Raw genomic sequence first — 17,188 nt, 5'->3', positions numbered from 1 at the left:
AAATTAGCGCGGCACTCTTTACAAAGTATGCGCATATACACATTACACTGCACAGCAGAAGCCAACTTGTCACCATGAAAATATTTCCATCCTGAACTGTATGCCAATAGTTCAACGATCTTTACGCTAAAATGAACACGTGCATTACGTTATCCCAATCCAAGTGCAGGTTGTGGTGAAATCGCCGATAAGACCCAGTGGAAAGATTAACATGATTGCAAGAAATCATGCACATAACGAGCACATACATGCTTAGTACTACATGTTAATATGTATGTAATCTAGTACATATGTACATAGTTTAGACAAATGGCTTGGATCGATCCAGAGGAGAAATATGCACATATGATTGGTGAGTGTTCATGCTTCCAAATACGCGTTGTCAAATCAAAAGCCTTAAACAAAATGCCCCCAAAATTTTCAGGTTGATTCCTATCAGAAAAAGATGTACAAGCTCATATGCATTTATCATTTTTTAATGAAAGCTGAAATTAAACATCCATTCAACTGAATTGTTCACCAGTTTGTTCTAAAATATAATGTAGGAAATAAAGATTTCACCTCTCTGCCTTTAGTCTTAGAATTAAAATTACATCTACTAGTATACAAAAGCAAAGGTAGTTCACTCTAGCGTAGTTTGATCGTGTTGGAAGGCACTTAGATGTGCTCGAAAATTGCGGCCTGTGTTTGAAAAACTAGAATTCCCCTTTGCTATAGTGAAGTTGCTTGAACTAATAAAAAGCAAAGAAGTAACCCCGAAAGCGCACTTTGTAGTTTGTATCGTGGTCAGTGAATGCAGTACAACAAGTACACAGTCATTTCGTGCGGGACGGATTGTTATCCTTAAGATAAGGCAAGATTCCAATACAAAAAGCGAGATATGAAAAATATTAGGTCCAGGTTCGAGTCAATTAAATGGGATGATGTTATGGCATGTGTCAATCAGTGCCATGGCTGTATGAATTGGGATTAATTAATAAATAAATAACGAAAATATGGAGAGGTGCAGAAAAGAGTGAGCAAAGTGTCGCATGTCAGCCGAGAGTGACGATTTCAGCCCTGTTCAAACACTCCACGCCTGAAGATGTTCCATATTTGCGTAAATCATTAATACTTTCAATTTCAAATTGGAAGCTATTAATATGTTTTGACAGTAAAATGGCTTAATCAACACATTAGGAATGATCGTGTTTACAAAGTTATAAAACATATTTACAAATGTCCCCTCAATGATCTGAGCACTCTTACAGAAGAAACTGGCAGGCGTGTTTATCTTTTCATTCAAAATATGACACCTTTTTTTCTGTGATAAATCATGGCTTCTTTATAAACAGTTTACATTAGCATAATTGAAAAAAAAGAGTTTGGTTATTTGCAGACTACCTAACTTTTATCTGTAATATCACATCGACTTAATTACTAATCACAACAAATTTCAACTATCAATCAAGGGAAAATAAGGTGTACATAGGGTTTTAGCTCAAGATATATGGGAGAGTTTTGCACCTGTCCTTTTTGGTAGCATCCCCCACCCCTACTCTGGAGACCAGCATGGGCACCCCTCTGTTTTCATATTCACAACATTTAATTTTTATGACTGTCCTGTCAAAAAAAACCCTTTGTTTTGATTAAAACATCTCAGAAGAGTAAAAATACATACACAATTAACATATTTTCCACTTGAAACTTAAATTACTTCAGTTTATGATCATCTGAGATTCTCTAACATAATTTGTCAAATTAATAATCTTATAATTTTAACAGCCAATGTGCCCTTTTCTCTCTTAGCACCCAGCCCTTTTCTGCCACACCATGTTCTTCCCAAGACCTGACTTAAACCCTACATGTACATTAATGGTTATTTCACTAAAAAGCTGTTTTATACTTATAAGAACTGTCAATAAGAACCGGCTGCCGGTTAAAATGGATGGTTCGAATTTCGAAAAATATTTAAGACGGTTCAACAGAAACTTATTGAGAACCCTGTCTACAACAAAACAGGATAAAGCCAAGTTCTGTCACCTGACAAGGTAGAATGCAAGGGTTCCAAAACTTTCTCTTAGGCCATCCTAAAAATACTGTTTTCTTTTTGCAATGATCCAACTGAGACATTTTTCCAGTGAGTCAGTAAGTCAAGGATGATTTTTGAAGGCTATCTGGATGAGTAATTACTTTTATTTAAACAAGAGAACAATATTCTAAAATATACTTTTCTGCCTGATAATGGGACCAAAAAAATCATTGCATTTTGGTGTCAGAACCAGTCAGAAAATTACAAACAAAATATTTTTCAGGATAGGTTTTTATCATTTTTTTATAAACAAGAGCAATTCATAGCAAATACAATCACTTGTCCGTTGTTTTCCAGTTGATAAGCGGGTGAAACTCAACCATTATTAAAAGCAGAATTATGGGCCTTGCTATACAGTCATGTGCGTAGTCTTGGCAACATATTTACCAAGTTTCATTTGAATATCTTGAATTGATTTTGAGCTATGGCCAAGGTTAAGATTTGTGCACACTGGTGACGATGAAAACACAAGGCTATGACAATAACACTCATGTTTTTACTCTGAAAAATGGACACGCTAATAAATGGTTATATAGTAGATGTTGTTTGATGTTGGCTGGGATTGCCAACCAATATTATTAGAGGAATTTAAATCCATGCTATCAGATTTTCACTTTATGTATAAAGAATAATAGCACATGACAGACTACAGCATTATTCACTGAGGCAAATATGGAACCAGTATGTAAGAGCCAATATCACAGTCACTCTTTTGAGAACTGCTCATTAAAGATTGAGGCAAAAATGTTTTTGATAAGTACCACAGAATTTAATTCACTATGTAATTTACATGGTAAAACATTATTTTACAAAACAAATGTACAAATCATTAATCAATGATTCAAAAACTAATTAAACATGACATCATTAAATGAGATTGAACCTTTTTATTCATCTTACATGTATGTGAAAACATTTGCCAATTTCATTGAATTGTTTAAAAGCATTTATCATTTTTCATGATCATACATCATTACATAGCAGCTCAAAATGTGAACACAAGAAGGTTCTACCTGCTTCTTTATCTGATGTCACTTAGAACCTTTACGCATTCATCCCACAAGATAAAAATATAGTATTAATGGTAAGTCCACACAAAACAAGAGCTGTATTCGCAGATGGCAATGCATCAAATTGCCTTACATTCTCACCTTCTACAGTGTAAGGAAACAAGCTGACATTATAAATTGGTCTCAGTTATAGATTAAATCTTAAAACAAAATAATATATTTTAAACTTGGATTGCTCTGAAACAGAGATCATACCATCCTAAAGGTAAATGTTAACATAACTTTCAACATAGAGCCATGTTCTAGCATTAACCAATAAAATGCTGCACATACAAGTGTATTCATTTTCAACAACTCTATCACAATTCATGTATCATATTTCAGGCATCACAATGACAGTATGGGAACAAATCATGTATTAAACAATAGTCCATCACGACCATTGCAATCAACTGACCTATTCTGGATACATGAACAATTTAAAATTCAACCACAAAGTTCAACCAACAACCTCCTCATTTCTTTTTCTTCTGACTTGGTCTGTCGAAGATCTGTTTCATGCCCCCGCCTTTCTGTGAGTGAAACTTGACATTCATGGCTGTCTCAGAGACCCAGGGAGACTCAAAGCTTGTCGTGTCCTGGTCTACAAGGTGAGTGTACTTTGTCCGACCTGACCGGCCAAAGTTCTTAACCTAGAGAGGGTTAAATACAATAATGTGTGAGTTTGATATGACAACCTGAAAATATCAGTTCCCAACCTAGAATTATGTAAGTAAACCTTGTTACATTTACATTGTATATGACACACTGCATAAAAACTAGACATGAATTATAATGCTTTTAATATAAATACCTGTGTAAGAAGTCATATATCAAGACAGTTTAATAATTAAAATTCACACCTTTTTCCTAGAATAACTCTTAAACCCATATACATATATATATCGCCTCCAACATAAATAACGCAACATTGGTCCAGGACTGGTCACACGCTGACCCGATATTTTTCCATATTGGGTCACCAAATTTATATCGTACCAAAATGGTGTCTATTTTCTGATTTCGATGAATAAATGAAACATTTAAAAAGGTAAACATATGGGATATACCGGGCGCATGAAACAATATTGGTTTCCTTTGCCCTGTATATCCCATATCGGGTCGCCTACTAACCCCATAACTTATAATATCCTTCTGAGGACTACTATTGAAGCAACAAACCTGCATGACTTTAGGCAACACAGTTTTATCAAAGTGGTCCTCCAATGTTGGTTCAGAGAAGTCTCTCTTGAAGTTGTCTTCATCCTTTTCCTATAGACAAAAATACACACTAAGTAACGATTACTAGAAACATTAGCCCAATAAAACGATGCCTAGGGTAGGCTTGACTAATTTTCTCCTTAAACATAGGAGCACTACTCAACAATTATTAATACATGTAGTAAAGTTCTGTGACTTGCTAACACTAGTGTGTATAGACGTTGTGAAAATGCCTACACAGTTCCATGGTGCACACATCTTGAATGGTCTCCAAGTCAGGACAAACAAGTTTTTTTGCATGGCAACATTAAACAAGAGATGTTTGTCAAACATTATGCCCCCCCTGAGCGCCATGTTGTCAGGATTATATGGACAATTGAATGAAATATGCATGGACCGAAATGACAGCTGATTTGTTGCCATTAAGGCAGTTTTCAGATTATGACCATTAAAGCGTGAGGAAAGAGTGTGTTATGACCATGACCTTTGACTCTATGAACTCAAAATCCAGAGTCATCAGCTGGTCACCAGAAACCTAAATGTCAAGTTCGAGGGCCATGGGTGCAGGCATTGTCAAGTTATCACACAGACAAGTTTTTTTCGTTCAAGGTCACTGTGACCTTGACCCCTTAAATCATAAGGGGTCATCTACAAGTCAGATGCAACTCCAAGTCAAGTTTGAAGGCCATGGGTTCAGGCATTGTTGAGTTATCACTCGGACAACCTTTTACCATTCAAGATCACTGTGACCTTGACCTTTGGCTCTATGAATCCTAAAATCAATAAGGGTGATCTACTGGTCAGGCTTAACATCCATGTCAAGTTTAATGATCATAGGTTCAGGCATTGTTGAGATATCAGTGGGAGAAGATTTGTTAACTTTTTTGCGTTAAAGGTTACTGTGACATTGACCTTGGCCTGATGACCCCCAAAGTCGATAGGGGTCATCTACTGGGCAGGCCCAACCTTCATGTCAAGTTTGATGACCATAGGTCCAGGAATTGTCGAGGTCGCTTTCAAGGTCACTGTGACCTTGACCTTTGACCCCTAAAATCAATAGGGGTCATCTACTGGTCAGGCCCAACCTCAATGTCAAGTTTGAGGGCCATGGGTGCAGGCATTGTTGAGTTATCACTCGGACAACCTTTTATCATTCAAGGTCACTGTGACCTTGACCTTTGGCCCAATGACCCCTAAAATCAATAGGGACCGTCTTCTGGCCAGGCCCAACCTCCAAGTCAACCTTGAGGGCCATGGGTGCAGGCATTGTCGAGTTATCACTCGGATAACCTTTTACCATTCCAGGTCACTGTGACCTTGACCTTTAGCCCAATTACCCCTTAAATCAATAGGGACCATATTCTGGCCAGGCCCAACCTCCAAGTCAAGTTTGAGGGCCATGGGTGCAGGCATTGTCGAGTTATCACTCGGACAACCTTTTACCATTCCAGGTCACTGTGAACTTGACCTTTGGCCAGATGACCCCCAAAAACCATAGGGGTCATCTCCTGGTCGGGCCAATTCTCCAATTCAAGTTTGAGGGCCATGGGTGCAGGCATTGTCGAGTTATCACTCGGACAACCTTTTACCATTCAAGGTGACTGTGACCTTGACCTTTGGCCAGATGACCCCCAAAAACAAAAGGGGTCATGTACTGGTCAGGCCCAATTCCAAGTCAAGTTTGAGGGCCATGGGTGCAGGCATTGTCAAGTTATCACAAGGAAAACCTTTAACCATTCAAGGTGACTGTGACCTTGACCTTTGGCCCGATGACCCCCAAAAACAATAGGGGTCTTCTACTGGTCAGGCCCAACCTCCAATTCAATTATGAGGGCCATGGGTGCAGGCATTGACGAATTATCACTCGGACAACCTTTTACCATTCAAGGTCACTGTGACCTTGACCTTTGGCCCGATGACCCCCCAAAACAATAGGGGTCATCTCCTGGTCAGGCCCTACCTCCAATTCAATTATGAGGGCCATGGGTGCTGGCATTGTTGAGTTATCACTCGGACAACCTTTTACCATTCAAGGTCACTGTGAACTTGACCTTTGACCCGATGAGCCCCAAAAACAATAGGGGTCAGCTACTGGTCAGGCCCAACCGCCAAGTCAAGTTTGAGGGCCATGGGTGCAGGCATTGTCAAGTTATCACTCAGACGACCTTTTACCATTCAAGGTCACTGTGACCTTGACCTTTGGCCTGATGACCCCCAAAAACAATAGGGGTCATCTACTGGTCAGGCCCAACCTCCATGTCAAGTTTGAGGGCCATTGGTGCAGGCATTGTTGAGTTATCACTCGGACAAGCTTTAAAATTATTTTACCATTAAAGGTCACTGTGACCTTGACCTTTGACCCGATGACCCCCAAAATCAATAGGGGTCATCTACTGGTCAGGCCCAACCTTCATGTGAAGTTTGATGACCATACGTCCAGGAATTGTTGAGTTATCACTCGGACAAGCTTTGGTCTACCGACGGACCGACCGACCGACCGACATACCGACATGCCTGTGCAAAGCAATATACCCCTCTTCTTCGAAGGGGGGCATAATAATAAAGAATGACAGAGATGAGACAATATATTCAATGAACTGAGGAAAAACTTTCTCACATAAAAGCTACGGTAGTCAAACCAGATAATCACAATGATTTTTTAGACAGGCGTTACCTTTAGCCTTTTTCAGTTAAAATAAAGGACCAAAGTACATACTACATATATCATTCTTTTATCCTTTTATAGATATCAGTAAGAAATACCCTTTTAAATGGTACCAAGGTAATATTGGGTCACACGCCATTAGAATTTTACATTATGGTATTGGCAAGATAAAACAAAAACCTTATCTGTACATCTGATACCTTTAAGTTAAGGGCTGAATGGATATGATAAAGCTGCAACCGATGAGAGTACATGCACATGTGCAAGACAGACCAGTTCATTAATGTTTATCGAAGTCACAAGCCAGGAGCAGTGTACAAACCATGAAGAATGCTCCTCTGTGGTAGTATTTCTGGAGGAACTTGTATTTGCCCTTGGGTGCCTTGTTTGTGCGTAGTTTAGGATTGTGCTGGAACTCTGCACGCCTCTCCTCCTCTGTGAGGTTGTGCATTCTATCAACCTCCAACTTGTCCTTCTCAAGTCTGGAAAACACAGGCAAACATGGATAAAAAGTTGGTAAGTGAGAATAAATAGAGTCAATTACATAAGTGGTCATTCAATATGGAATTCATACAACAAGGTTTCTAAAACTCATAGAAAAGAGCCTTAATTATTTATGATTAATAGCGCTGGATTCACAATACATTGCTTTATAGCATAAATTATGTCTATTCATGATGGTGACACCATGAATTATTTAAACACTTAACAGACACTAAACAAACTTATATATATCTGAGAAATGAAGTTTGAAACAGTTCATTAAAATGCATATAAGTGAAAAACAATTATTTTATCTATATAACACTTTTAATCATAATGTTACAAAGAAGAACACATTACTTGGTTGGTTGAGTCAATAACATAAAATTATGAAAACACATGAAAGCAAACTAGAAGACAAATACATAAACCAGCATCAGTATTAGCATGAACTTATACAATCTAAACCTTTATTACACCAAGCATTGAAGCCAAAGATGCACTCACCCCTCTCGTTCCTCCCTATCGCGCTTGAGTCTGCGGAGTTCCCGAACCTTCCAGGACTCATAAGCCTCTTCATCATTCTCGTCGCCACTTTCCAGCTGGTCACACGCGTCCTGTGTGTTCCGTGCTGCCTCCAGCTCACGACGACGCTCATCTTCTATCATCTAGATATCAACAGGTAAGGTGTAACATATGGGATATGACTTTCAATGTGGCCGTAAAAAACAATACATTTAATAAGGAATTTAACACTTGCTGATGTATTAAAAATCAATTTATCACAGTAACCTTAAACTTAATGTTATGACAGTAATAATGATATTGCTAGTTTTGAAAATAGTTGCAGACAAAATGCAAGGCTATGATAAATATTCTGGTGTTTTGCAAAATCAGAGCATCTAGAACTATCTATGGAGAGATGACTCCCTCCGCACACTGCCTTCAGAGGGGTTTAAAGCAGATATCACATGTAATCTATAAATCATAATTCAAGGTAAATAACAAGTCAATTCAAAACACACCAGTATTTCCATTCTACCATACCCATTCATCAGAGGTTTGATCGATCTAACGCATAGCATCATCACTCTGGTGAACGAGAATTCATTCTACATGCTGATCAATTAATAGTTGTACCACATGATGAAACTTTGGATGAAATTTGCACCACAAGCTACCATTCATGTATAACTTCAATGCTAAGCGCCAGCAACTCTTAGATGATTAGGCCTTGGCTCACCTGTCAACCAATTAATCGGGGAAATAATTTCGACCTATAAAGTCCAATATGCCAAGAACTACCGCTCATTTTGGTGTTTATGTGTATCCAGTAACAGAGTAATAACTTTTAAACAGTGGAAGTATCTCGGTTTTTCAAAGTCCATTATTGCCCAAACTGAAAAACTCATGAGCAAAGGCACATACCATAAAAATGAGAAGGCTGTGATTCACAAAGAAATATGCAAGGCACTTCTAGACATTATGGTGATATTGTGTTTCAAGTCGTTATACCTTTTAAATTGTTCAATTAACTTAGTTTAATATAGCCAAAGAATAACAAGAGGCACATCAGTGCCTGTGCTCCACTGGCCAAAAGGTTCAAGCAAAGACCACCTAACGAACATTTTCGTCAAGTTTCATAGAAATACAATCATCAATTTTTGAGGAGAAGTTATTTAAAAAATTTTTTTACTTTAATAGCTCTGGCTGCCATGTTGTGCAGTGGACCGAAATGATTTGGGCAATTTGAGTAAAGGAGCACCAAACAAACATTTCTGTCAAGTTTTATCGTATAAAGTTTTTTTTATTTTTTAGCTCTGGCAGCCATGGTGTGCAGTGGACTGGAACCATTTAACAAATTTTGGTTAATGACCACCCAAGGAACATTTCTGTCAAGTTTCATCAAAATCTGATCATCGGTTAACATTTAATCTGAATAGATTATGAAGCAAATATCTAACCTGAACAAGAACTGACGAGATAGAATCGACTTGGTGTTTCACTTACACTTTTCGGCCATTTAAGTTACTAAAAATAGCTGTTTCATAAACTTTCAGAATGTCACTTAAACGAAAATTAATGTTCAGTCTATATATACTTTCCTATGTATAAATGTAAGGTTTTTAAATTGATCTTTTTGTGAGAACTTTATGCTTATATGTTTACTCATAATTATTATTTTTTAAAAATTATTTAAAGATGCTATACGTGAAAAATTAAGACATTATTTTTTTTTCTATTAAAGGGAGGTAATTCAGTAGTAAAATGCAATCAAAGCTATTAAAGCATGGCATTTCTTTTCTAACCATGTTGATATTATTACAGTCTATTCAAGCAAGATGCCTTTTGTTTTTACATAGTACCCATAGGTTCTGAAAAACAAGGAGCACTATTCCCAACAGAAGGATGTCACTCCCTATCACTGCATGAGCATCATAATAAAGAAATGTTTACTCAAACTGCAAGCTGCTCAATTGAAATAGGTATTTACCTCAAGCATACAGTTTTATAATGTGGCAAAATAGTCGGACTACTAGATTGTCATTCGGACTAGTAAAATATACCATTATGCTAGTCCAACTGGCTAGTAGGTTAAAATGTTTTTCGTGAAGACTGCGGAGGAGAAGTCCTTAAAGGTTTTTCTATTTTTAACTCTCGCAGCCATGTTGTGCAGCGGACCGGAACCATTTGGGCAATTTTGGTTAAAGGGCATCCCGATGAACATTTATGTAAAGTTTCATCAAAATCTGATAATCGGTTTCTGAGAAGATGTAGTTTAACGTTTTTTTCTATTCTTAGCTCTGGTGCCCATGTTGTGCAGCAGACCAGAACTGTTTGGGCTATTTTGGTTAAGGACTACCCAAGTAACATTTCTGTCAAGTTTCATTGCAATACGATCATCGGTTTCTGAGGAGAAGTCGTTTAAAGGTTTTTCTATTTTTACCTCTGGGGGCCATCTTGTGCAGTGGACCGAAACCATTGAAGCAAATTGGATAAAGGACCATCCAAGGAACATTTCTGTTAAGTTTCATCAAAATCTGATCATCGGTTTCTGAGAAGATGTTCTTTAAAGGTTTTTCTATTTTTTTGCCCTGGCAGCCATGTTGTGCAGCGGACCGGAACCATTTGAGCAATTTTGGTTAAGGACCACCCAAGGAACAATTCTGTCAAGTTTCATCAAAATCTGCCTATCCGTTTCAGAGGAGATGTCGTTTAAAGATTTTGCTATTTTTAGCTGTGGCGGCCATATTGTGCAATGGACCAGAACCATTTGAGCAATTTTAATAAAGGACCACCCAAGGAACATTACTGTCAAGTTTCATCAAAATCTGCCGAACCGTTTCAGAGGAGATGTCGTTTAAAGATTTTGCTATTTTTAGCTCTGGCGGCCATATTGTGCAATGGACCGGCACCATTTGAGCAATTTTGGTAAAGGACCACCAAAGGAACATTCCTGTGAAGTTTTGTCAAAATCCGCTTATCAGTTTCAGAGGAGATGTCGTTTAAAGTAAAAGTTTACGCACGCACGCACGCACGCACGCACGCACGCACGCACGCACTCACGACGGACAATCTGTGACGACATAAGCTCCATGGCCTTCGGCCAGTGGAGCTAAAAATCATATTCATTGGCATATAACCATGAAATGGGAAGGCCATGGCTCATGAAGAATAAGCAAGATTTTCCAACAGAAAGACAGACCAAGTTCAACTGACAAATGGTGACTCCGAATATACCCCCGTATTATTAATTTACAGGGAGATGAAGACATAATTTATCACAGGTACTACAAGCAATCCACTGTTCATGTGTATGTTTTAGCAATTACTAAAAAGGGAATGGTACCAGTTGTGGAGGAAGGAGTTTGAGTTCCAAAGCAAGTAGGGTATGGGAAATTATGTAAAATGTACATGATAAATACTTAATAAGCATGCATCTGCTCACCTTGAGAGTCTGTTTTCGGCGCTCCTCGCCCATTTTCTTGGCCTCAACCTCCATCTCCTTCATCTTAGCCTCATTTCTCTCCTTCTCCTGCACTGAAAAGCGGTCCTTCCTAGAAACATCAGAGTGATTAGTGTATTTTATTTTATAATTAATTTTGTTGTTATGACATTCTTTTCTTCAATTTCATAATTAATCAAGAGTTCAAGATTAATTTAAAATATTTTTGTCATATTTGATTTTGCAACCTTAACAGTCCTAAAACACAGATTAAGAAAATCTTATTGACATTCATAGACAGACAGGTATTTCATATTCAATATGGTACATTTTCATTTTCCATAAGAATCAACACTTGTTATTAAAATTACATAATGGTGCGAAGAATATTTATGCAGTAGTTCATACTTCCTAACAAAGACTGGTTTCAGGCGAGGCCCTGTCTCCTCCTCTGAGTCAGTGTATTCCTCATACTCGGACGACTCTTCATCACTCTCGCCGACCTTATCATCCTCAATATCCAACACCTCCTACATAACAGGGAACAGCAAGCATTGAGTATTAATAAAAAAAAGATTATAATAGCATAATTATGTTCAAAGGACATAAATATATATATTAGTTTAATAAAAGCTGTCAAAGTTGCAAATAAGTATACTGTATCACTACAGAGCATGAAACTTTGTGATGTACCGGTATATTCAAGATAAAGAGCAAAATTGAATAACTTTCAATCAAACAATATAAACAATATATACATCTTACATGGGTTTAAAAGCAAGATGCTCTAAAAATAGGACATACACACCTCCTCCTGTTTACGCTGTAAGGCTCGTTGACGTAGCAGGTTTCTCCGTTTTTCAATTTCTTCATCATCCAACTCCTCCTCCTCACTGCTCTCATCATCATCATGGCGACGCACACGCTCATCTTCCGAATCTGTGCCCTCTGCTATCACCTCAGGCTCTATGACTTGCCGTCTGTGTCTTGCCACTCTGAAATATTCAGGATCATTAATAAATATTTTTATCATTAAAAATCATTTTTAAAAGCATTTTTGTTCTTGAGCTCTTGAGAAATGAGACTTACTAATTACAATGGGATGCATCAAGCTGTAAACATTAAAACTTTCAGACAGCATTCAAACTTTCAGACAGTGATATTGTAATGTTAAAGTTTTAATTAAGCTATCCGTAATTGAAATTGATTCAGGGGTTTCAATAAGACCCAAAATCAGGATTTTTTTTAAATTCCATGTCTGATTTCCAGAATTTTCATAAAATTTGTAGGTAAAGTAGCGCGTCTGATGCACAATTCAAAATGAGTCTAGCGTAGGGGAGCATGGGGGTGGGGGTGGGAGGGGTCAACCCCTGTCACAAGGGGGGTTTCCTCGTAGAATGTTTTGTTTTTATACTTAATTAAAATCATTTTTCATTATTTTCAGACTTAGAATTTAAAAGGGTGTGTTTAAATATCAAAATAAAAAATTGTCTTCTTGTCTGTGGTAATATGACTGTACTTGTCCGGAGTCTTTTTTTAGTGCAATGTCTCATTTTTCTCCTTAAAAAAATGGCGGTTTCGGCGGAATTTCGACATGGTCGCAGACATGATAGGTAAACCCGAAATAAAGCATCAAAATATTTTGGAGGTTACAAAAAAAAGTTCATCATGAATATTTTACAAATACACTTTCAAAGCATTTACTGATAAATTGATGTATTTGATTGTGTTAGCGCCAGCTTTCCTATGTCTACAAATCGGCAGTGACCGTCTGTTTCAAATCAACAATATTTAAAATAGCGAGTCTTGTCTGTACAATAGTTTTTTTTTATACAATTATCAATTATTTTAAAAGATTTAATAGTGCTTGACAACATTTTTCACCATCCCTTTGCATTTTTTATTGTATTTTACTAACTTTCATCTTTGAATGAACGAGTTCTCATTGTATATTCTGATTGGCTGACATTCAATAGCTCCGCCTCCTGGCGATGTTACACTAATTGGCTCTTCCTAATTATCGGATTAGAAGATGGCCGTTTATGAATACACAGGTCGTCTGCTCCTAACACACAATAAGCTGTCATATGACACGTACAAGGCATATGGGAAGATGAAAGGGCAGTACGGCATATTTAAAAGAGGCGTACAAGGCTATTATAAGGAATTTTCAAAACGCCTGGTGTCAAATTCTGGGACGTTTTTGGCGATTTTCCGGACGTATAATATGTCTACGTCCCCTTATTGAAACCCCTGGACCGTGTTTTTGCTGTAATTAAACAGAAATTTGCAATACAGATTTGAATAACTGTTAAGAGTTTAATTCACATGATGGTTCATGTCTGTGCAAATTATAATGCTTAAAAGCTACAGAAGCTCCAAACAAACAATGACAGTCAAAAAACACAGATATAATGAAAAGTGCAGGTAACTGTTCACAAAATTAAGTGAATGAACTTAAAACATTTACCGATCATCATCTTCACTATCCTCGTCACTGTCTATCCGAGATTTACGTGCCTCCATAAGACGTCGTAACCGCGGGTCCATGTCCTCCCCACCCTCATCCTCATCTTCCTCGTGTGATGGTCCTGGTTTTGTTGATGTTGTCTTCTTCACTCGGATGAAGTCTTCATCACTCTCTGAGTCGCTGCTGTAGTCTGGTGCATAGTCGGGTCTAAACACAGCAGAAATTCATGTAAGATTATTGTCTTTGCACATGTAATGTACAGATAATCTGTATGAAGTATACTGAACATGGTTTTGGTTGAAAGCAAAAGAAATTCAAACTGCATTTGGTAGTAATGAGATTATACATCATGTACAGAAAGTCTTGTATATTGATATATCAAAGTGTGATTATTTCTTTTTTTCTGAAATATCTCAGGACTGTATTAATATTTGATACAGAATTTACATTTTACATGTTTTGTTTTAACTTACCTTTTCCCAGTAACATATCTGTTCACCTTCACCTTTTGCATAGACACACCTTAAACAGAAAATAAAGTTGGCGTTGGCACAATTGAATACCATACAAATATAAATATAGATGGAAAAGTAATGGTCCTTGCCCAGAGGCTTGCACACATGTCCTCACCCTGGGACTGGCAAATGAGTGCTTGTAGACTGGTATAGATTTTTAACACTAAAAGAACAAAAGTAAGATTAGAATCTTATGTACATAAATTTACACCCATACACATAAGGAATTTGTGTTCCTTTTATGCACACCCTTAATACATTGTGGCACTTTAACATTGGTAAATCAATTCAATGACAAAGCAATTGTGACTGATTGTTAATGAAATGTTTCAGCAACTTTCTTATGACAAGTTATGTACTTCACTTGTATTAAAAACAAAACTAGCTGAAATTCTTTGTGTTTTTTTACATATATGTGTTATGATAAACATGCTAAGTCTCATCAATAATCATCTCAAGTAAAAAAATAAATACCAGTAAGGGTAGTAAATATAAGTGCTTCCGATAGAAGGTAGGTATCAACTTTGGATTAGTCTATTTATAATACATACATGAATATCCTCGTGGTACTGGTTCTTTTTATACAACACTCATAGAACTCCTTTTTTTAGCATCCAACAGGTCAGATATGGATGCATTGAAATTTTTGAAAAATAAATTATTTTGCAAATAAGTATCAGAAATCAAGAACGCCAATTTAGGTTGAAGTTTTGGTTTTAGGTTTATATGAAAAATCAAATCATTCCGTCGAAGAACTTCAACATGTCTAAACACAAACACCTCATGCCTCCTATAAGTCTGGCTATGTCATCATCCTTTAAGCAAATACACACATGCACATGCAGTTGATGGCAGCCGGCGTGAAGGTGAATAAAGCTCACGATATTGTCGTAATATAATAGAAAAAGGATGTATGTTTTCCTACTTGATAGTCCCCTGTCTGATTGAATAAGTGTTTGATATATTACTTTATATCATTTAATTATTATTTGATTCACGTGATCCCTGTTTTTCATGTACAAGGACAGCAGACTCCAGGAAGGCTGCGTTCCAACATTTCTCTTGATAATTCATTGATCTCAATATAAATATTAATACTCACTACCCATGTGAAATTGTTTACAAAAAAAAGATTTGAAGAATACCAAAAAATATGAAAAACAACAATTTTATAGTTTGACTATATAGCAGACAGGGTTCCCTCTGGGTTCTAAAAAGTTGTCGGCATTTTTTCGCGGGGGGTAAAGGGGCCTTTCGCAGCCCCCTTCAGGGTCCAGGGCAGCGCCCTTGTGGGGGTCAGAGGGGGTGAGGCCCCCCTGAAGCTCATGCGGTTTAAGCATTTTAAGAGCCTTAAATTGCATTTAATTAGCACAGTGTCATACAAAAACATAATATGTTGTTGTACATGAAGCACAAGATATTAGCAAATTATTATTCTAATGACAAAATATATGGAGTACATAAATAAAAAAATAATAATGAAAATATTGCAAAAATGCGACATATACATCAATATGTTGATTTCAGTCTAATGCCTGCATATAAAAGTGTCATAGAATTAAAGAATACAATTATGAAATAATGAGATAATTTTAAAAATAAATGGAAACTCGAAGAAATAAACATTGTCAAACTAAGGCCATACTATTCATATACAAAATGCCTACTCTTTACTCCCGCCAACTTATTGGAAGCCTTATCACTGGGATGTAATTATATTTATTTGTAAGCATAACCAATGGCTTCTGTTAGTCTTTTTGACACTTTTAAACCGCTTAGAATGTTGCATTTATAGCAATTACAAATTGCGACAAAACCGAAAGCAAATCTATTTTTAGCGTGTAAACGTCATTACGAAATTTGCATATCACATGACTTTCAGACGACCTAAAATTCTATGATTTGCATTTTTTAAAACAAACACGTTAATTACGCAACAACAAAGATGTTGTGCTAAATATTAAAATTGTTTGCTAATATGAGACATACTAGTTAAAGGATGTTGTTGTTAATCAGTGAAAGCAATAACATTCCGCAATAATTAGCAATGTGTTGACTTGGCCGTGACTGATTGCTCTAATTATCGGATTTGTTGTAGCACCAGGGGATGCGCTTGATTTATGACAGTGACAAAATCGATTATCATGCAGGCTGCATGGGCACCGTTTACTTCATTTTAAGAAAACATTTTTCAAAAAAAATTATTGTCACCATAAATCCGCCAAATTTGAAAAGTTGTCCTCACTTTTGTGATTTAGTAGCAAATGGGGATCGCCAAGGGAAACTCTGGCAGATAAATTTAGCTATGAATGCAAAAAATCGCACCATTTGTACTACAATTATAAAAAAATCTTGAAGTAATAAGGGACACCACTCCCAAACCCATCCCATTTCTCAGTCCTAACATGCCTTCAGAAAATCCTTTCGGATGCCCTGAGAATGTATTGCTCAGCCATATCGGGATGTGAGAAACAGTCATCAATTCTCTTTTAAGATTATTTTGAATACAGTCACAAAACGTTCGGGCTGATTAGTTTACCTTTTTCTGTTCTTACAGGAACTGCACCAGCAGTTGACAAAATTGGGACTGATGGTTTTGATGACTCCATTTTTAAATATTTAACTTGATTAGAAGCTGGAAAAGTGTTAAATGTTTCTTAAAAGTTCGATTTGTTAATTGCTCATTTTGCGTCTAAATCAATAGACGCATTTCGTTCGAAGCGTCTGTTTGATGAAATATATATCACATGTGATAATCGCAAAAGGTT

The 17,188-nt window shown here is 36.9% G+C and overlaps 1 protein-coding gene across 1 annotated transcript; it reads right to left on the bottom strand.

Moving 5' to 3' along the window:
* Positions 1–2,230: 2,230 nt before the first annotated feature.
* LOC128229829 (microfibrillar-associated protein 1-like) lies at positions 2,231–17,135 on the bottom strand. The gene is made up of 10 exons (XM_052941657.1): positions 16,960–17,135; positions 14,379–14,427; positions 13,906–14,112; positions 12,244–12,430; positions 11,844–11,965; positions 11,439–11,547; positions 7,997–8,157; positions 7,329–7,488; positions 4,303–4,392; positions 2,231–3,773 (listed from the first exon to the last, which is right to left on the bottom strand). The coding sequence occupies exons 1-10, from the start codon at positions 17,027–17,029 to the stop codon at positions 3,597–3,599; spliced, it is 1,332 nt and encodes a 443-aa protein (XP_052797617.1). The 5' UTR covers positions 17,030–17,135; the 3' UTR covers positions 2,231–3,596.
* Positions 17,136–17,188: the final 53 nt, after the last annotated feature.

This window comes from Mya arenaria, chromosome 4 (assembly GCF_026914265.1).
Source record: "Mya arenaria isolate MELC-2E11 chromosome 4, ASM2691426v1".
Lineage (NCBI taxonomy): Eukaryota > Metazoa > Mollusca > Bivalvia > Myida > Myidae > Mya > Mya arenaria.
Note: the sequence above shows the minus strand (reverse complement) of the source record. Positions and strands in the feature narration are given on the sequence as shown.

Coding starts and splice junctions, on each gene's coding strand:
- LOC128229829 (XM_052941657.1), bottom strand. CDS start 17,029: ATGGAGTCATCAAAACCATCAGTCCCAATTTTGTCAACTGCTGGTGCA. Junction 14,113..14,378: donor AGATATGTTACTGGGAAAAG/GTAAGTTAAAAC, acceptor TGCTGTGTTTAG/ACCCGACTATGCACCAGACT. Junction 3,774..4,302: donor TGTTGCCTAAAGTCATGCAG/GTTTGTTGCTTC, acceptor AACCCTCTCTAG/GTTAAGAACTTTGGCCGGTC.